This window comes from Oncorhynchus clarkii, chromosome 32 (genome assembly GCF_045791955.1).
Source record: "Oncorhynchus clarkii lewisi isolate Uvic-CL-2024 chromosome 32, UVic_Ocla_1.0, whole genome shotgun sequence".
In the NCBI taxonomy this organism is placed as follows: Eukaryota; Metazoa; Chordata; class Actinopteri; order Salmoniformes; family Salmonidae; genus Oncorhynchus; species Oncorhynchus clarkii.
The window spans coordinates 32,928,581-32,950,823 of NC_092178.1; the positions used below are offsets into that span (position 1 = coordinate 32,928,581).

General features: G+C 43.9%; 1 protein-coding gene across 2 annotated transcripts; it reads right to left on the reverse strand.

Annotated features, from left to right (window-relative positions):
• Positions 1 to 1,336: 1,336 nt before the first annotated feature.
• Positions 1,337 to 22,229, reverse strand: LOC139392178 (gamma-enolase). 2 transcript variants are annotated; one of them, XM_071139958.1, is made up of 12 exons: positions 22,081 to 22,229; positions 14,920 to 15,005; positions 14,700 to 14,795; positions 14,524 to 14,582; positions 13,745 to 13,814; positions 13,452 to 13,585; positions 13,016 to 13,238; positions 8,814 to 9,011; positions 8,442 to 8,643; positions 6,589 to 6,697; positions 6,391 to 6,449; positions 1,337 to 2,122 (listed from the first exon to the last, which is right to left on the reverse strand). In XM_071139958.1, the coding sequence occupies exons 1-12, from the start codon at positions 22,110 to 22,112 to the stop codon at positions 2,053 to 2,055; spliced, it is 1,338 nt and encodes a 445-aa protein (XP_070996059.1). In that variant the 5' UTR covers positions 22,113 to 22,229; the 3' UTR covers positions 1,337 to 2,052. The 2 variants fall into 2 exon arrangements, with proteins under 2 accessions (XP_070996059.1, XP_070996060.1); XM_071139959.1 differs by lacking the exon at positions 22,081 to 22,229 and adding an exon at positions 17,020 to 17,103.
• Between the last annotated feature and the right edge of the window lie 14 nt (positions 22,230 to 22,243).

A 22,243-nucleotide genomic window follows, 5' to 3' on the forward strand; every position in this document is an offset into this window, starting at 1 on the left:
TTGCTCAAAAGACAAATTAGTGGAAAAATATACAAATTGGGTTGCCTGTGTAAACACAGCTTAACTTCCTTCAGACTGAACGCAGAGACATAAAAATTGTATCCAGGAGTGTATCTGACTCTAGGGGAGTAGTTTTGCCAAAATCCTGAAGTATACCTTCAATAGATATACACTGACTGAACAAAACATTAAGGGCATTGCACCCCCCTTTTGCCCTCAGAACAGCCTCAATTCGTATGGGCATGGACTGTACAAGGTGTCGAAAGCATTCCACAGGGATGCTGGACCATGATGACTTGTGTCGAGTTGGCTGGATGTTATTTAGGTGGTGGACCATTCTTGATACACATGGGAAAACCCAGCAGCATTGCAGTTGTTGGCACAAACCGGTGCACCTGGCAACATCTACACTAATCTGTTTTAAATGCCCTTAAGTCTTTTTTCTTCCCCATTCTCCTTCGGGAATTGCACACATACACAATCCATATCTCAAGGCATAAAAATCCTTCTTTAACCTGTCTCCTTCCCTTTGTCTACACTGATTGAAGGGATCATAGCTTTTACCTGGATTCACCTGGTCGGTCTGTCATGGAAAGAGCAGGTGTTCATAATGTTTTGTACACTGTGTATAATAGTTAGCTAAGATACACTGGCTAAATCCTTTTTTTTTTAGGTTAGTATAGAATTTTCTGGTGATCCCATTAAGATCAATGCCATTGAGATCAACAATTATACCTTTCCTCAAGTTTAAAAAGGAGTAGAACATATACAAATATTCATGCATTTTGGAATCAAATGTCCTTTAAGAAAAAGTTACCTCAGTCTTTTTCAGTTTTTTTTGGTGTAGAAGTGAGCTCAAGGTTGTTCAACAACAAAAAATATCCTGGACTCTGCCACAGTCCGCTGCTGAAAATTAACATTGGATTGACAAGCAGTTAACAAATGTGATATAATCAATTCACTTGTCAAACACAAAATAGTGTTACATCAAGTGTTTGTCATCTGCTGTGTATTTATTTGACTACTACATGGAAAGTTGTGTGTGACAGTGGGAGCATTCTGTTGCCCTCCAGTGTCTTACATTGAGAACTACAAGTAGAGCACAGCGACGTATGTGCATTGGTTGTGGTACCAGAAAAGGTTTTAACATTTCAGTCATTTACTTTTCTCACTATTCAAACCTTTCCATGTACATGATGTAGGAAGAAATTGCCCCCATATGCTGATCTAGGGGCATTTTTGTGTAACATTAAGATTAGGGGAGGGTAAACTGATCTAGATTTGTACAACACTGATATTAATCAACAACAAAAAAAGACACCAATGTGGTTGAAACTGTAAATTACAATAATTTTATTTCACATGTATTTTTTTCATGACAGTAGTTTTGTCTTTCAACAGCAATTATTTTGACAGAGGAATCAATGGAAAGTAGGGAAAGGGGAAATTGGGACTTCAAGCATGGAGGAACAGGCCCATTTCTGCAATCATAGCAACACCAGGAGAGGGAGTGTGGAGGTAACCAAGAAACAACAACAAGAACAAGGGACGACTGCAGAGCCAGAAAAGAGAGGGGGATGAAGGAGGGAGAGTTCAGTTTGTGTCATCATGGGTGAAAAAGCAAACAACTGTGCAATACAATATGTATTCTTTTTTTTTCTTCTCCTCAGTCCGCCTAGTTAGTCTGTCCTTGTCGGCCATCGGTCAGTGTTTTTTGTTGTTGTATACAGCGGTGTGTATTTCTTTTTTTTTTTTACAAATTATTTGTGTGTATTTCATTTTCTCTTTTTTTGTCCTTCTTTGACACTCATCTCAGTCTTGCTTAGGTGTGCCTCAGGCTTCATTTCTACACTTGTGTGTCTCTATTTTCATGTTTGTCTGTCGGTCAGTCAGTCGGTCTCTTTACATTTTTGTCTAGCAGTCTATGTGTCTCAAAATCAGAGTTAACTGTACATATTTAATGTTACCCTGTAGTTCTTCTGTGCATGTAGTTTAGAGGCTCTGAGTATAGTCGGCGGTGATGTGTCGGTCGGTCTGTCGGTCTGTCTGGTCTCACAGGGCAGTGGGGTTTCTGAAGTTATAGCCCGCAAAGCGAGCTTGATCCCCCAACTCCTCCTCGATCCTAAAGAGACCAACAGAATGGACAAAGAGAGAACAGGAAAAGAGTGATACAACAGGTAAATGCATCCGACATCCATATGCTCTAGGTAAAAGCCAAGGCAATCTGAACTTAGATCTGTGGTTAGGCTAGGGGGCGACTTCTACCTGCAGCTGACCCCGTGATCAAGGAAATATAGTTGCCATTATTGGTTAATGCTGCTGTAATTGGGCAATCAGATCCTAGATCTGGGGTTACATACAGTGCATTTGGAAAGTATTCAGACCCCTTGACTTTTTCCACATTGTTACATTACAGCCTTATTAAAAAAGAAATATCTACACACAATATCCCATAATGACAAAGCGAAAAAGAGGTGTCTAGAAATGTTTATTTATTAAAAATAAAAGACAGAAATACCTTATTTACAGAACCTTTGCTATGAGACTCAAAATGGAGCTCAGGTGCATCCTGTTTCCATTGATCATCCTTGAGGTATTCTTAACTTAACTTGGAGTCCACCTGTGGTAAATTCAATTGTATGGACATGATTTGAATAGGCACACACCTGTCTATATAAGGTCCCACAGTGCATGTCAGAGCAAAAACCAAGAAATGGGGTAGAAAGAATTGTCTATGGAGCTTCGATACAGGATTGTCTCGAGGCACGATACCAAATAAATGTCTGCAGCATTGAAGGTCACCAAGAACACAGTGGCCTCCATCATTCTTAAATGGAAGAAGTTTGGAACCACCAAGACTCTTCCTAGAGCTGGCCGCCTGGCCAAACTGAGCAATTGGGGAAGAAGGGCCTTGGTCAGGGAGAACCTTCCAGAAGGACAACCATCTCTGCAGCACTCCACCAATCAGGCCTTTTTGGTAGAGTGGCCAGACGGAAGCCACTCCTCAGTGGCAGCCCACTTGAGTTTGCCAAAAGGACCTAAAGGACTCTCAGATCATGAGAAACTAAATCATCTGGTCTGATGAAACCAAGATTAAACTCTTTGGCCTAAATGCCAAGCGCCAAGTCTGGAGGAAACCTGGCACCATCCCTATGGTGAAGCATGGTGGTGCCAGCATCATGCTGTGGGGATGTTTTTCAGCGGGAGGGACTGGGAGATTAGTCAGGATTGAGGGAAAGCTGAACGGAGCAACGTACAGAAAGATCCTTGATGAAAACTTGCTGCAGAGTGCTCAGGACCTCAGACTGGGGCAAAAGTTCACCTTCCAACAGGACAACGACCCTAAACACACAGCCAAGACAACGCATGAGCGGCTTTGGGACAAGTCTCTGAATGTCCTTGAGTGGTTCAGCCAGAGCCCAGACTTGAACCCGATCGAACATCTCTGGAGAGACCTGAAAATAGCTGTGCAGCGACGCTCCCCATCCAACCTGACAGAGCTTGAGAGGATCTGCAGAGAGGAATGGGAGAAACTCCCCAAATACAGGTGTTCCAAGCTTGTAGCGTCATCTCCTAAAAGACTCAAGGCTGTAATCGCTGCCAAAGGTGCTTCACCAAAGTACTGAGTAAAGGGTCTGAATACTTATGTAAATGTGATATTTCAGTAATATTTGCAAACATTTCTCAAAACCAGTTTTTGCTTTGTCATTATGGGGTATTGTGTGTAGATTGATGAGGGGGAAAAAACAATTGAATAAAATTTTAGAATAAGGCTGTAGCATAACAACGTGGGAAAAGTCAAGGGGTCTGAATGCACTGTACACCTCCACTTGCAACTATTAACCCAGTGATCATTATTAGGAGTCATGCAATCGGATTCTAGAACTGTGCAACTTCTACCTGGACCATTAACCCAGTGATCAGGGTGTTATAGTGGCTGTTATCGGTTAATGCTGCTATGGTTGGGTAAGAGGCCCTCCCTGCCCTGCTAAGAGCCCAATGGGATTACCCTGAGCGGATCCCAGGTGCTGTCTGCGCTCTGACTGGCTCTCATGGGGTGACATTGGGTGACATTGGCGTGTTAGCATGAGTGTCACAGCAATTAGCTCAGCGACGCTGTTTTAGAGTGGGATGTGTATGAATACGCTCCTGGGCTGCGCTCAGTCACACTCAAGGTGGAAGCTGGCCTTATATGTAGGTACAGGTCTAGGTTCAGTTTACAGTAACTGAATGCTACTAACCTGACCGTAAACCATTCAAGGTGGAAAGTAAAACGGACGTTCGATCAGTGTCTTGGGGCAACGTGGTCCTACTCCTATTCTTACTTTGAGGGATTGTTGACCTGTAACAGTAGCTTGTTGGTCTCTACACAGTATATGTTAGTATATGCTTACATGCAATAACAGAAGCGTATTATTATTCCTTTGAGATGCAGTGTTTATTATGGAAATACACTGGAGTGTATAAAACATTAGGAACACCTTCCTAATATTGCGCTGCGCCCTCAGAACAGCCTCAATTCACTGGGGCATGGACTCTACAAGGTGTCGAAGGCGTTCCACAGGGATGCTGGCTCATGTGGACTCCAATGCTTCCCACAGTTGTGTCAAGTTGGCTGGGAGTGGATCTCTACTCCGAATAGCTTGTTCCATCTCATCCCACAGATGCTCAATTGGATTGAGATCTGGTGACTGGGCGTGCTACTGCAGTAAGCTGAAGTCACTGTCAGGTTCATGGAACCATTCCTGGACAATCTTAGCCTTGTGGCATGGGGCATTATCCTGCTGAAAAAATAAATATATTTGCAGATGGATACACCATGAAGGGAGGCACCTGATTGGCAATGATGTTCAGATATCCTGCTGCATTCAAACGTTGCTCCACTTTTATCACGGATGAAAACGCTCCACACCACCACCACCAGCATGCAATGTTGACACGTGGCATGATGGATGCATGTACTTATGTGGTTTTCGCCGTACCCTAATCCTGCCAGCAGGAACCGAGATTCATCAGACCAAGCAATGTTTTTCCAATTCCCCAGTGTCCAGTGTTTTCGTTCCTTAGCAAACTGCAACCACAGTTTTCTTGTTTTTTGAGGAAAGAAGTTGAACTCTGTACATCGTTGGCTGCCATACCCCATTCGTGTCAAGGTACGACGAGTTGTACATTATTTTATGGGTCTTTGGGCACCAACGTTGTACTGGACTGTCAGTTGACAAACTGTAGCCCGTCTGTTATGCTGCACAATTTGTGTCAGTGTCCTTTGTCCTCTTTCATCAATGAGCCATTTTTGACCCCTGTCCTGTCGTTGGCCCGGATGTCCATTGGGTGGTGGACCATTCTTGATGCGCACACAGGAAACTGTTGAGCGTGAAAAACCCAGCAGCTTGGCAGTTCTTGACACTCAAACCGGTGCGCCTGGTACATACTACCATACCCCGTTCAAAAGCACTTAAATATACTGAACTCAAATATAAACGCAACAATCTCAACAATTTTATTGAGTTATAGTTCATATAAGGAAATCAGTCAATTGAAATAAATTCATTAGGCCCTAATCTATGGATTTCACATGATTGGGCAGGGGTGCAGCCATGGGTAGGCTGAGAGGGCATAGGCCCCACCCACTGTGGAGCCAGGCCCAGCCAATCAGAATGAGTTGAGTTTGTCCCCACAAAAGGGCTGTATTACAGACAGAAATTAACATTCAATTCTCTGGAAACAACTCTGGCAGATATTCCTGCAGTCAGCATGCCAAATGCACACTCTCCAAAAATCTGTGGCATTGTGTTGTGTGACACAACTGCACATTTTAAAGTGGCCCCAGTGCAAGGTGCACCTGTGTAATGATCATGCTGTTTAATCAGCAACTTGATATGCCACACCTATCAGGTGGATGGATTATTTTAGTAAAGGAAAAATGTTCACTAACAGAGATATAAACAAATGTGTGCACAACATTTCTGAGAAATACACTTTTTGTGCGTAAAAACCATTTCTGGGATTTTTTATTTCAGCTTAGGAAACATGGGACCAACACTTTACATGTTGCGTTTATAGTTTTGTTCAGTGTATTTTGTCTTATCCATTCACCCTCTGAATGGCACAAACACACAATCTCATGTCTCAATTGTCTCAAGGCTTACAAATCCTTATTTAACCTGTAGATTTAACAGGTGACATCAATAAGGGATCATAGCATTCACCTGGTCAGCCTGTCACGGAAAGAGCAGGTGTTGTCATGGAAAGAGCAGGTGTTCTTAATGAATTGTACACACAGTGTATAATGATTTATTGTTTTGAGGTGCAAATTCCATCAAGAAGCAATATAAGCCACTGAATAGCATTTGTCAGGGTAGCTAAAGACGATCATGTTTGACCACTGACCTCATGAGCTGGTTGTACTTGGCCAGCCTCTCAGATCTACACGGGGCTCCTGTCTTAATCTGAGAGAGAGAGAGAGAGAGAGAGAGAATTAGAACAAATTTAGTGAAAGAGACACAATATTGTGGTCAGATTTGTATAATGATCAGGGACTTCTGTGTCTGTGTAGAATGCTCCACATCTCTCTGAGTGAGTGTGTACCTGTCCAGTGCAAAGCCCCACCACCAGGTCAGCGATGAAAGTGTCCTCTGTCTCTCCCGAACGGTGACTGACCATCACTCCCCAGCCATTGGCTTGGGCTAGCTTACACCTGAGAGGGAGAGAGAAGGCGTCAGGCAGATATATAGAGAGAGAGATAGAGAAACCGAGAGTAACCAAGAGACATAAAGAGAGAGGGATAGAGAGATGGAGAGTAGAATAAGTGTGAGACAACGAGGATAGGTGGGGTGTGGGCGATAGACTATCAGAGAGGGTACCAAAAGGATAGTTAAATGAATGTAGGATTCTAAGTGATTAACGGCTATATTAATACATTTTAATTGAACAACTTTCAATGACCGTTGGCTGTACTTATGGTCAAGATTGATGACAACAGTTATAGATGATGGATAGCTGTAAAATGTCAATGATTGATGGCTATGAGTGTTGTAGCATTTGACAGGTATATAGATGGAAGTATTGGCTATATAAATATGACTGATTGATGATCATGTGAATGTAAAAAAGCTCATTATTTTCTTAATTTAATGATCTTTTATTTGAGCATGTAACCACCATTGACATCTCTTGCTCAAGGACTTCCAACCTGGCCAAGAGACAGACGTGATGATTGACGCTACATAAATGTGTATGAATGACATCACACTTTACTTGAACCCTGATCCGTTCCTAAATGGACCTGGGGCTTTCCCACCCGGGCCCAAAATAACAATTGTAAATATAGAGACCCGTCCCGAACCGATGACAACTAGACCTGTTCCGTATAGACCTTAGTCGGATCCCGGTCCGATCCAAGTGAGGGAAGCAGCAGTAAAGTCATTTTTTAAGCTACTTCATTAACCGGAGCTGGGAGGGGCCGTACCCTGAGCGAGTGACACCGGGAGGAGGGAGCGAGAGACGAGAGACAGCAACCAAGCCGACTCGCGTTATAGTAGACTAATAGCTGCCAAATCTAGGTTATTTATCATCAAATAGGATGACGTTGCACCTGTCTTGACTGCTTCAAACCGGGAGAAGCTAATTAAGCTAGCTAACGTCAGCTGCATTGCATTCACTTTATAATCCTACAGTTACAAATAACAACAACAGCTCTATATTCAGAATATTAAGTAGTAGCCTATCTGTTGGCTCTTGGTCATTGTAGTCTATCCACCTCCTTTAACTTTTCATTCCGTCCATCTTCCATTGATTAGATGTCTAACTTTTGCTACAGAAAGAGCCAGGCTCTATATGACTGTAGACTATTGCCGCTTTGACGACTCATGATTGGCCAACAAGAGCAGCAGCATAAATTACAACATCTCTCTTTCTCACTACTGCAGCAGTCGCGTTTGGATCTGTATGGGTCCTTCCGGACAAGTCAGTTAAAATTACACATAACCAAGACCCGTGACAATCATATCAGATCCGACCAAGACCATGACATTTTATCAGAATTACCTACCTCAGCGGTCCCAAACACTTGTCCTCCAGTACCCTTAACAGCACACATTTTTGTTGTAGCCCTGAACAAACATACCTGATTCAACTCATTAAAGGGCCTGATAATTATTTGACAAGTGGAATCAGCTGCTTGTCCTGGGCTACAATAAAAATGCTACTGTTGGGGTTACTCAAGGACCAGAGTGAGGAACCACGGACCTACGTCATTAGAGCTATATAACCTTGTTATAGAGCATCAGTGTTCCTTCTATATATTACTAGGTAATTCATCTCTTTTTCAAGGACAACCTAGCCCGGCCAAGTGACAGAGATTGACATCTATATACAAGTATATCAACGTGATTGATTGACTGGTCATGTGACGTGGGGTCATGTGACATGGGGTCACTTACGCCTGGATGGCTTCAGTGACAGAGCCAATCTGGTTGACTTTGAGCAGCAGGCAGTTGCAGGCCCGCTCCTCGGCAGCCTTCTCTATCCTCTTGGGATTGGTCACCGTCAGGTCGTCCCCGACAACCTGGATGCCCACGGAAGCGGTTAGGCGGGACCAGGCGGCCCAGTCGTCCTGGTCAAACGGGTCCTCGATGGACACCACTACAAAGGGGACAAAGGTATTGTGTTATCTCTGTCTAGTTTAAAAAAAGAATGCACTGTGTGTGTTTTTTTGTTTAACTCTCAAATAAAATAAATAAATAAATAAATAAATAAAATTCATGTTCGATTGAATTAACAATCTTGTAGGTGTCAGATAACCGTCTGCCTACCTGGGTAGTCGTTAACGAAGCTTTGGTAGATGTCTGACAGCTCCTCTCCGCTGATGTGTCTGTTAGCGTCCGGAGGAGACTTGAAGTCCAGGTCGTACTTCCCCTCGCGGTAAAACTCGGACGCCGCCACATCCATCCCAATCACCACCTTATCCGTGAAGCCCGCTTTCTCGATGGCTGTCTTTATCAGCTCCAACGCTGAAGGGAGAGACAGAAAGAAGAAGGAGGGAAGGAAAGAAAGAACGAGAGAGGAAGGGTGTAAGGGTAGACTCTACCTAGCATCTGAACTAGAGGTTGACCGATTAATCGGAATGGCCGATTTCAAGTTTTCATAACAATCGGAAATCGGTAATTTTGGACGCCGATTTTGCAGATTTATTTTATTTTTTACAACTTTATTTAATCTTTATTTAACTAGTCAGTTAAGAACACATTCTTGTTTTCAATTACGGTGGGTTAACTGCCTTGTTCAGGGGCAGAATGACAGATTTTTACCTTGTCAGCTCAGGGATTCAATCTTGCAACCTTACGGTTAACTAGTCCAACGCTCTAACCACCTGCCTCACGAGGAGCCCGCCTGTTACGCGAATGCAGTAAGAAGTCAAGGTAAGTTGCTAGCTAGCATTAAACTTAATCAATCATAATCACTAGTTATAACTACACATGGTTGATGATATTACTAGTTTATCTAGCGTGTCCTGCGTTGCATATAATCGATGCAGTGCACATTCGCGAAAAAGGACTGTCGTTGCTCCAACGTGTACCTAACCATAAACACCAATGCCTTTCTTAAAATCAATACACAGAAGTATATATTTTTAAACCTGCGTATTTAGTTTATTTAGTTTGGGCAGCCTGGCTCATTGCGAACTAATTTGCCAGAATTTTACGTAATTATGACATAACATTGAAGATTGTGCAATCTAACTGGAATATTTAGACTGATGGATGCCACCCGTTAGATAAAATACGGAATGGTCCCGTATTTCACTGAAAGAATAAACGTCTTGTTTTTTTCGAAATGATAGTTTCCGGATTCTAACATATTAATGACCTAAGGCTCGCATTTCTGTGTTTTATTATGTTATAATTAAGTCTATGATTTGATAGAGCAGTCTGACTGAGCGATGGTAGGCACCAGCAGGCTCATAAGCATTCATTCAAACAGCACTTTTGAGCGTTTTGCCAGCAGCTCTGCTGTTTATGACTTCAAGCCTATCAACTCCCGAGATTAGGCTGGTGTATCAATGTGATGTGAAATGGCTAGCTAGTTAGCGGGGTGCACGCTAATAGCGTTTCAAATGTCACTCGCTCTGAGACTTGGAGTAGTTGTTCCCCTTGCTCTGCATGGGTAACGCTGCTTCGAGGGTGGCTGTTGTCGTTGTGTTCCTGGTTCGAGCCCAGGTAGGAGCGAGGAGAGGTACGGAAGCTATACTGTTACACTGGCAATACTAAAGTGCCTATATAGAACATCCAATAGTCAAAGGTATATGAAATACAAATGGTATAGAGAGAAATAGTCCTATAATTCCTATAATAACTACAACCTAAAACTTCTTACCTGGGAATATTGAAGACTCATGTTAAAAGGAACCACCAGCTTTCAAATGTTCTCATGTTCTGAGCAAGGAACTTAAACATTAGCTTTCTTACATGGCACATATTGCACTTTTACTTTCTTCTCCAACACTTTGTTTTTGCATTATTTAAACCAAATTTAACGTTTCATTATTTTATTGATGTATTATATTAAGTTAAAATAATTGTTCAATCAGTATTGTTGTAATTGTCATCTTTACAAATACATTTTAAAAATTGGCATCGGCTTTTTTTGTCCTCCAATAATCGGTATCTGCTTTTTTTGTCCTCCAATAATCGGTATCGGCTTTTTTAGTCCTTCAATAATGTGTATCGGCGTTGAAAAATCATAATCGGTCGACCTCTAATCTGAACCACTCCGTTTCTGCTTTAGCCAACTTGTCTTGTCGTTTGATTGGTGAGATGATGATGCTGCTGAGATGATGCTGCTGTGTTGCTGAAAGTAGAAATAGTCAAGTATCCACGCTGGGGTGGGGTTGAGAGTGAGGCAGAAAGGTTGCAAGACTACACACACGATTCTGTTCTAGATGCTTGAGAGATACTACAGACCAAAATATATTCTAAGAGGCTACAGCTGACACTCCTTTAGGCTTTTCACACTTCTTTTTTGATCTTGCCAGGGTTCTGACTTCCTGTCACACCTAGCTACTTATTCAATAGTGGGATAGCGGCATCATTCTTAGCCCAAGGCCCAGTGTTATCGCACACATACACGCACACACCAATGCAAGCTCAAGTACAAGCTTAAGCGCTCACACACACACACACACACACAGTGTCAGTCCAAAGAACATCTGATACACATTGCCTTGGCTTGTTGGGAAATATGAGAACACGTCGTGACAAACATACAGATGAGCAGACACGGTCACAGAGGCAGGTTGCAAACTCATTACCACCTTAGGATATCATTTCTGTAGCGTAGAGTAGTTTGTGGGTGAGAAGATTTTGTCTAGTGGTGTAAATGCACATACAGTATATTAACATTGGCACAGTCCACTATTTTCAAACAGCCCCCAAGAGAATGTATAATTTGAACTCTGGTCAAAGGGTTACCAGGAGTCGTGTTCAGTGGAGCACATAGCAAAATGTTTTTAAAACAGATTTGTACCGCGGATGTCTCGCTCGGGAATCTAACGGCTTAACCATTATAAACTCAGCAACAAAAAAAAAACCATTTTAGAACCCTGTCTTTCAAAGATAATTCGTAAAGATCCAAATAACTTCAGACCTTCATTGTAAAGGGTTTAAACACCATTTCCCCATGCTTGTTCAATGAACCATAAACAATTAATGAACATGCACCTGTGGAACGGTCGTTAAGACACTAACAGTTTACAGACGGTAGGCAATTAAGGTCACAGTTATGAAAACTAAAGACACTGAAGAGGCCTTTCTACACCAAAATAAAGATGACCAGGGTCCCTGCTCATCTGCGTGAACGTGCTTAAGGTATGCCTCAAGGAGGCATGAGGACTGCAGATGTGGCCAGGGCAATAAATTCCAATGTCCGTACTGTGAGACGCCTAAGATAGCTCTACAGGAGACAGGACGGACAGCTGATCGTCCTCGCAGTGGCAGACCACGTGTAACAACATCTGCACAGGATCGGTACATCCGAACATCACACCTGCGGGACAGATACAGGATGGCAACAACAACTGCCCAAGTTACACCAGGAACGCACAATCCCTCCATCAGTGCTCAGACTGTCCACAATAGGCTGAGAGAGGCTGGACTGAGGGCTTTTAGGCCTGTTGTAAGACAGGTCCTCACCCGACATCACCGGCAACAACGTTGCCTATGGGCACAAACCCACCGTCGCTGGACCAGACAGGAAGTGCTCTTCACTGACGAGTCGCGGTTTTGTCTCACCAGGGGTGATAGTCGGAGTCGGGTTTATCGTCGAAGGAATGAAAGTTACACCGAGGCCTGTACTGTCATGGTCTGGGACGGTGTGCCACAGCATCATCGGACTGAGCTTGTTGTCATTGCAGGCAATCTCAATGCTGTGCGTTACAAGGAAGACATCCTCCTCCCTCATGTGGTACCCTCCCTTCAGGCTCATCCTGACATGACCCTCCAGCATGACAATGCCACCAGCCATACTGCTCGTTCTGTGAGTGATTTCCTGCAAGACAGGAATGCCAGGGCCCTTCCCCCCAGAAATGCGGTGCCATGGTGGAAGAGTGGGGTAACATTTCACAGCAAGAACTGGCAAATCTGGTGCAGTCCATGAGGAGGAGATGCACTGCAGTACTTAATGCAGCTGGTGGCCACACCAGATACTGACTGTTACTTTTGATTTTGACCCCCCCCCCCCTTTGTTCAGGGACACATTATTCCATTTCTGTTAGTCACATGTCTGTGGAACTTGTTCCGTTTATGTCTCAGTTGTTGAATCTTGTTATGTTCATACAAATATTTACACATGTTACGTTTGCTGAAAATAAACGCAGTTGACAGTGAGAGGACGTTTATTTTTTAGCTGAGTTTATCATTAAAGTCCCTGTAGTTCGAGGGTGACAATTGGGCTTATCGGTCTCAGGCAGGTCTGCCCCTCGCAGGACTGTGATTCTCTAAATCAACTCTGCTACACTTACCCTCACTGTTCTCCAGGATATTGGGGGCAAACCCCCCTTCGTCACCCACGTTGGTAGCATCCTGGCCGTACTTCTCCTGGATCACCCCCCTGAGCGTGTGGTACAGCTCCGAGCCCACTCGTAGCGCATCCCTGAAAGACTCCGCCCCGACAGGAAGTACCATGAACTCCTGCATGGCTAGCTTGTTGCCCGCGTGGGAGCCGCCGTTGATCACGTTGAACGCCTGGAAAGAAGATGAGAGGAGACAGAAGGGAATTAGCCGTTCGGCCAATACCCATGTTCAGCAGGTATGGTGCAGTACATTTCCCATATTTGTTTCATATACCGTATATGTTACTTTTATCATACATACCATTATATTTCAGTGTTAATTATTGTTATTATGCTACACCACCTCCTCCTCTGATATGACAGTTATATAAGTAGTGTCTCTCACTGGAACTGGCAGCACCAGCTCGGTGTTTCCCGCCAGGTCAGCGATGTGACGGTACAGGGGGACCTCTTTCTCCGCTGCACCAGCCTTGCAAATGGCCAGGGAGACTCCCAGGATAGCATTAGCACCAAACTGAGCTGTCGACGATGAAGGAAATGTGATCAATTCCAAAAGGGCTACCAAAATCTAGGTTCAGACAAAAGCCCATTCTTTCAGTTAATGGTGGACCTGAATTGATCAGGGGATACAGCTTGACACATTTGATCTGTTTCTCTGGTAGGAACCTGGATACTCACACTTGTTCTCTGTGCCGTCCATTTCAATCATCGTGTTGTCCAGTTGTTCCTGCTCCACAACACTGATACCCTATAGGACATATATTTATAAGCATATTAAAACGTTATTTGAATTGATATGTCATCGAGGACCAATTCTCTTCTTCACCAAATGGACGGATACACAAAAAAAGATCTCATATTTGCAGCCACCTTTGAGCAAGGAGCCAAACCCTCAAAAGTATTACCTCTTGCACATATCATAGGTATAACAGATTTGCTTGTAAAGAGTCAGAGTACAACATCATTAAGTTGTAAGATGTTCGTCTCATTTCTACATGCATCCTATACCTACATTCTATAAGTGCAGCACAATGGCAGTGATTTTCGTACGTTGCATCAATGCGTTTTCACTGGCAGACTGCATCCTAAGATTTATTGTCCCCTCAAATCTACCTCGGCATAAATCTCTCTCTCTTTCTGTGGCGCAGCTGTCTGATTCATAGATACACACAGAGAACAATTACTCCGTACACTTAAATCACTCATACCAACACATCCCCACTTCACTGCACCTATCTGGTGTTTGTGACCATAAAACACATTTCCTTTTTTTCCTTCCACTGTCCTTGGTCCATCTTCACACATTCGTTTATCTACGCCTGTCTGGATAGGTCAATCACATCCACTCAGCTTCCTGAAAGTCCATCTGGAGGTGATGGTTATCTGCAGATCAATATGTACTCACACTAAAACATGAGCACTGTCACCTAGCTGGCAAAACACAGTCCCCAACTCACCGTTGCTATGAGGGCAGGAGCCAGAGTGTCATTGATGTGGCCCACTGCCTTGAGCACACCTAGAGCAGAGAAAGAAGGCAGATAGGAGAGAAGATGGTGAAGGAGGGACAAACATCAATCTGTTTACTCCAGCATTAGATATACGTGGACTCGCGAGCGCAAGAACACAAACAAACCTTTGCCCTTGTAGCGGCTCTTGTCTCCATCCCTCAGCTCTAGAGCCTCATAGATACCTGTGGACGCTCCACTGGGCACTGCAGCCCTGAAAAGACCTGAGAGAGAGAGAGAGAGAGGCGAGGGAGGTCCTCTATAGAATTTATCATAGCTTTTGGCTAGTCTTAGCTCTCTTTGTGTGGTGTGATGCTCAGCTTTGCAAACAGGCATGAGAGAGATCACCTTTTTCTGTGCACAGGTCCACCTCCACAGTGGGGTTTCCTCGGGAGTCCAGGATCTCCCTCGCAATGATGCTCACAATTGACATCCTGTGAAAGAGAGAGCGAAGGGAAGGAGAGAAAGAAAGAGCGAGAGGGGGGAAGAGATCTATTTTTACCATTACATTTGCGCATACAGTAAGGAAATGAATAATGAAAAGGCAAAGCAAGTGTGCAGAGAGGGACATTACGATGGCTATAAACCCGTCATGATTTATGAGAGCATTCCAACATGTAAAGTTGCAAGACATCCAACAGTAGGAATTGAATTGATTTTACAATGTCGTGTGCCAGAAGGTTTGATGGAGTCCATGATGCTAAAAAAACATTGCTCACTCAAGACACTATTCCGCTATCAGGACTGAGAGTTGTGGAATCGGTGGTGAGTGACTCAAGCCAAATTACAATATCGTTCCTAGTCACCTGGCTCACGACTCCATGAGACACAGGGAATCCGCCACTGCCATTGGTCAAGATCGGACTATCAGCGCCTAGCCCACCTTGACAAGCTTTATCCAGAAATACACAGTTAAGAAGGTTTTGCAATTATATAACTAATTTCATGCAATTCTACTCATTTTGCCATGGGGCGGAGAGAAAAATATGCAGGGCTGGGCTCTGTCTGCATGTGTGGGTATGGATGTGGGTACGCAGACCCGCGAGCCACTGCAGCCCCTCAAGATGAGCTCAGATTTTTGTGTGGCCTCCACCACCATCAAAGTTGCCCATCCCTGCCCGATGGTGTACCCATAGGATGTCATTATCATTTTCCTTCTTAATAGTAATTAGCCCCTAATAGTCGTTTATTTGGATCAACAAAATAACAAGGATCCCTCCAGAACTGCACAGCTACGTAATATTCTGTTTTCACAAAAAGACTGAAATGTTACAGCAGCTGAGCATTGCTGTCGATAAACGTATGAACGTCGCTGTGTGTTTTCCACAGACATTTTTGTGGTGGACAAATATATCATACATTCCTTTCAGCCCCTATGTTTTCAGCCCCTATGAATGTATTTAACCACGTTGTTCAGGTAAATGCTTGTAATTTAATGGTGCCACAATATGCATAAATCCCTATCCCCTTTCAGCCAATCATCAATCAGCCCCCTTATCGGGACTCATATGAATGCAGCCGTAAGTTATATAACCCCTCCCCCCCAGCAGCTTGTCTTATCAGGACACCCATGTCCACACCGAACCTACTGTAGATTGCAGCACTCAGCACAAATACCCAGAGAGAGCAAGATAGAAGGGAAGGGGTTGGGGCGATGGGGAGAAAAATAGATAAATAATTAAATCCCTCCTTTTGGCTGAAGAACAGAGGAGATTCAGAGATGGAGGAGAGGGTTGGTGTGGTAAAAAAGGAGAGCAGGGGGAGAGCGAGAAAGAGAAGCAGAAGGCTTATTTTCGCAGGATTGGCACCGATTGGACACACACTGACACAGACGCATGGAGAGCAGTCTAACGCACGGCACACACACACACACTTTTGCAGACGCTGACACTATCCCTCTTCTTCTCTCTCACACATTCACTGTACACACACACACGCATCCGTACACATAATGATACAGACATTCAAGGCTCTCTTCATCCCCTTCACTGTCTCTCAAAAACACACAAACACGCACACACACAGAGACGTGTAGAGCTCTCCCTTCCTCTACCTGCCTCATAGACACACCTGCTAGTTCAAACACAAATCACATTTTCTCCACATACACAGAGAGGCACCGTCAAAAGAACCCAGACAATACAAAAATGCTCTTATAGAAACTGACACACATGTATACACAGTAAACACACACACACACACACACTCACAGTGAAACAATAAAATACCTAGAACTCAGTGCCACATTAGTTAGCATACACAACGGTAACACCTCACATACAGAACTAGGCAAGCAGCAGCATCACCCCAACCCACTCCAACACAGAACATCTCTGCTACTGGGATGCAATCAATACCAGATGCAGGAATAAAACAGGGGATGACAGAAAGTCTGGAGAATGAAAATAGAGAGAGGAAGAGAAGAGAATGAGGATTTTCCATCGTTACCTGATGTCTGTATGTTCCGCCTAATAGGGCTAGCCAGAAAATACTGGAGAGAGAGGGAGCGAGAGTGAGAGAAACAGAGGGAGGGGGAGAAACGGAGAGAGAGAGAGAGGGAGAGCAAAGGAGGAAAACAGGGAGGGGGTAAAATGTGTGACAGAAGGGGGAGGGGATGACAGGATGACTCACAATAAGATGCTGAGAAAAGAGGAGAGCGGGAAGAGGGAGGAGGGGGAGGTCAAGGGGATTGACTAATTAGACGGAAAGGGGGACGGAGGAGAGGTGGATCGGAGAGAAAAAGACAGGGTACTGCATTTGGAACTGCAAATCAGCTGTAAAAATAGAGAGGGGAAGGAAGAAGTGGAAAGGGTCTGTCTACCCCCTTCTCTCTCATCTCTCTTTCCCTCATCTAGCTTCAACTCTCATCTCTCATCTAGCTTCAATTCTCTCTCTCTCATCTCATCTCTTTTTTTCCTCTCATCTAGCTTCATCGCACTCATCTAGCTTCATCTCACTCATCTAGCTTCATCTCTCTCGTATCTCTTTCTTTCCTCTCACTTCATCTCTCTCATCTCTCTGTCATCTTTCTTTCTTTCATGATCCTGCAAAGGCAGTGTAGTCGGTATATAAGGCACCATCTATATACACTATTACATAATCTATACTAAACACAGGCACAGCAATGATGCACCTACAGTGTATACCATTTCTTATACACTCAGTGGCCAGTTTATTGCGTACACCAACCCGTTCAAGAAAATGGATCGCTCCTACAGACATAAAAGCAGGCAGATGGGCATGGTGGCATTGTTACTGTTCGATTGAACTTTAGCATGGGCAAAACGAGTGACCTATGAGACTTTGAGCATGGTATGATCACCGGTGCCAGGCGAGCCTCTTCCAATATCTCAGAAACGGACGGGATTTTCACACACAACAGTGTGTTTACAAAAACATCCAGTCAGAGGCAGCCCTGTGGGCGAAAACAGCTCGTTGTGGAGAGGTCAAATGACAATGGCAAGAATCATGCAAGCTAACAGGCAAATAACGGCGCATCTCGGATGCACATCTTGGAACGCAGAACTCGTCGATCCTTGTCACGGATCGGGTATGACCACACCGGGTTCCCCTCCTATCAGCCTAAAACAATAAGAAGCCGCTCCAGTGGCGACGCGATCATCAATACTGGACAATTGAGGAGTGGAAAAACATTGCCAGGTCCAACAAATCCCACTTCCTGTTGCATCATGGGAGTCAGGATTTGGCGTAAACAGCATGACCCATCCTGCCTGGTGTCAACGGTACAGGCTGGTGGCAGTGGTGTAATGGTGTGGGTATGTTTTCCTGGCACATATTAGGCCCTTTGATACCAAGTGAGCAATGTTTCCATTCCCCAAAGAATTCAGTCTGTTCTGGAGGCAAAGGGGTCCAACCCAGTACTAGATGGGTGTACCAATTAAACTGGCCACCGAGTGAATATGACTTCTGTGTCGGCACTAAGCACCGTGAACAGCATTGTTGCACTGTTAGAGCATCAAAGTGGATTTGGAAACATTGACTGTATGCCCCATTGAATACCATACATCAAAATTACTACTATTATCTTGTTTGAAAAAAATAATATATAAGCTGTAAGAGAACAATTACACAGAAATACTAAAACATTTCAAATGTATTTTTGCTTTAAAATTTGCTCATATGCAAAACCATCCACGAAATGTCATGCCCTTAAAAATGGCAAGTTGTTGATTACTGGAGGGGTTTAATGTTTTAGGTCCGCTTGACGGTTATACAGATAGACAGGAGGTGAGGGTGAAATAGTGTGGAAGTAGTGTGTGTGTGTGTCTGTGCACATTTGTGCACACACACACACGTGTGTGCGAATTCCTCTGTGTGTATGTGCATTCCTGTGTGTGCCAGTGAAAGTTTCATTCCTGAGCATGCATGTACGTGTGTGTGTGTGTTTCTGTGGATGTATATGCATGCGTGTGTGTGTCAGGGATAGTGTACATTCCATGTGTGTATGTGTTTAAAGGGGTATGCCTAGACAGATGAGAGTTAGAGATCTACAATTCTATAATTAAATGGCCAAGTTTAATGGGATTATATTTGAAATACAAAAACAATGTCCTTGACACCCATCTCACACACACACAGAGAGAGGAGAGAGAGAGAGGAGAGAGAGGAGAGAGAGGAGAGAGAGAGAGAGAGAGAGGCAAAGGCAAAGAGCAGAGGGAGTGAAAGATATGTACAGGGAAAGTGCTTCTATCCAACTGCTATTTTAATCATGGTTGATTGACAGTTTGTCCGCCCTCTGGTCACACGTCTGGTTCTCCAACCTCTGTTTCAGTCCACGCAGCTGCTGCTGTCCCATCCTCCTTCCTCTCATTTCCTCTTGGAATGTTTGTGTGTGTCTGTGTGCGTCTATGTTATTTGTGAGGACAGAGGGAGCCAGAGGAGGTGCAGATGTCAGGGGAGGCACAGTGGTATATGAAAGGCCAGTGGACAGAGAGCCAGTGTGACAGCTAGAGGAGTCTGCATGGACTCCTCTCCTAGGGCAGCGTGCGTGCGTCCGTGTCAATGGATGGAGAGAGAAAGCAAAGGAAAGAGAGAGATTCGCAAATAAACACTAATTGTATTCATAGCCATTATTTGAAATAATGCATTGGTATAACGCACTAGATTCTAATGAAGTTACAGTCTTTTCCCATCGAGAGGCGAAGATCAAGAGCTATGGGTCCTCCGAAACACGACCTTGCCAAGCCGCACTGCTTCTTGACACACTGCTTGCTTAACCCGGAAGCCAGCCGCACCAATGTGTCAGAGGAAACGCTGTACAACTGGTGACCGAAGTCAGCATGCATGCGCCCGGCCCGCCACAAGGAGTTGCTAGAGCGCGATGGGACAAGGACATCCCGGCCAGCCAAACCTCCCCTGATCCAGACGACGCTGGGCCAATTCTGCGCTGCCTCATGGGTCTCCCGGTCGCAGCCGGCTGCGACACATCCTGGGATCGAACCCGGGTCTGTAGTGCTGCCTCCTAGCACTGTGATGCAGTGCCTTAGACCGCTGCGCCACTCTGAAGGCCCATAAAGAAAAATATATATTTTTGGGCCTGAATGTTATGGTACGTACAGGACAGGTATCAGGCTTGTCTTGTAGATGGAGGTTCATGCCACAGCCCTGCTATCCTCTAGCTTGACGACTCACACTAAATTCTTTCCGCTGCTTGCTACATCCTTTAGTCAGAGACTGCCATCATTGAAGTTGTTTGTGGTGAGGAGGGGCACAAGGGGTGTTGTACAAAACAAGGTAATTAGATATTGAATCATCTCTAACCACTCGCAGTATCAAAGCCAATGACGATTTTTCAAACCTCCGCTTTACCCGGTTTCCACTAGATAGCACAGCCACAAAGTCTCAAAATGGGCTATATCTGAAATATTCATGGGGAAAAAATGCTTTTTGGTCTTAATTTAAGGTTGGAGCTAGGAAAAAGGTTAGCAGTGTGGTTAAGGTTAGGGGTGAGGTAAGGTTTAAATCACATTTTAAAGCTGCAATATGTAACTCTTTGGATGGCCTGTCTAAATCAACATAGAAATGTGATTTTTAGATCTGTCATTTACATTGAAAGCAAGTTTAAGAAGCGGGCAAGCTGTTCTTGTGCGCTATTTTTATGCTTCCAGTTCTTAAGTTTTTGTGTCTTTTACACCAGCTTCAAACAGCTAAAAATATTATATTTTTATGCAACCAGGAAATGGCAGAGTGATTTCTGCATATTGTACCTTTAAGAAGAGAAATTGTAGAAATAGGCATGGTTTAAGACTTTGTGGCTGTGGTAACTAGTGATGACCACTTCACCCAGGTGTGTTCTGGCTGTGGCCCAACCCATTGGTTTCTGGACCAATCAGACTGCCCCGAATGTGTTCATGTTCATGTTCATTGAAGGCGCAGAGTACCCATTAAATTGACTAGATGGCCGCTCTAACAATGAATTGAAATGTCTTCAAAACTGGAAGGCAGTCGGGAGGAGGCAAGATCAGGTGGGACCATTCTAGCCAATGAGAGGGCAGATAGGCACTCCGATATAACGTGTTTTTTTCTCTCTCGGACAAGGTGACTTTCATCAATATATTCGTCTCTATTTACTCTTAGATTCGAAAATGCTAATTGGCATCAAAATGGGCATCATGAAAGACTACAGATCCCTGCACCTCATCTAGCTGATACCTTTGCTAACAGGTATTGTGTCAATTAAAAGTTGCACAAGAAAGTTCACAGAATTGTCAATTTAAAGAAATGTAGCCAACTTATTCATGACTAAATTTAACTAACATTAGATAGCTCATCCAGAGATTCGTACCTTTGCCTCAATTCGGCAGTCTCGTCCAGATCGTCAAGGCATTTGTAGTTCTGTATGATAGCCACATTAGCAGCTAATTAGCATTTCATTTTGTATTTTTTGGGGGGGGATACATGTGAATATATTGATAAGTCACCTTGTTCTAACGAGATTTACACGGTTATCAAAATGTCACACCAGGGTAAGCCTACATGGAACACAGACCTTATTTTAAGTGTTTCTAAAATCCCTATAGGAAAAATGAATGGTGGAAAAACGATTGGAACCATTTCCTTGTTTCACCGCTAGGTTTTATGGGTATTATGACTCACACTGTGGTACTCTATAGTGAAGAGGAAACTAACGTCTGAGCTTGGCTAGCGTTTGGCAGGAGCAAGGAGTCTGGGTAGCCAGGCAAGCTATCCTCTCCTTCATTCACTATGCTCACAAAGTAGCACGCTGGTAAAAATGTGTTACTTACTCCTGCTAGAATAGCATTCAGTACCCACTTCACCTAACTCAACTCTCCTGTGACATGCCGCACCACCAGGCAGGTCCAGGCTTGCTTTGAACTTAAACATGTACAGACTCACTGTGCACTGATCAGTAAAGCAATACTGCAGATTGAAATTATTTTAGTGAAAAACGTGGTGTTACCAATGTCAACCCCTCTCCACTGAAGATCACCTGTGCATGCTCTATTAAAAGCTATTCAAAGGTCTCACCACTTGCCAAGGACAATGTAGGTAGTCTTCATAGAGGATGTCTCTCTTTTACGGTGGTTATATAACTAAGAGGGAGGGTAGATAAAATGGTAGCATATACTAACTACATGCCATTGTTCAGCCACAGCTGGATGAACATCAAGAATACTGAGGGCTGGGTTGT

Bases quoted from the DNA above. Each gene is read 5' to 3' on its own strand.
- LOC139392178 (XM_071139958.1), bottom strand. From the start codon at position 22,112: ATGAAGACTACCTACATTGTCCTTGGCAAGTG. The intron at 13,239-13,451 runs GTGAGAGACACT...TCTTCTTTCCAG, and splicing joins AGCTGGTGCTGCCAGTTCCA to GCGTTCAACGTGATCAACGG. The intron at 2,123-6,390 runs GTCAGTGGTCAA...TGGTCTCTTTAG, and splicing joins AAGTACAACCAGCTCATGAG to GATCGAGGAGGAGTTGGGGG.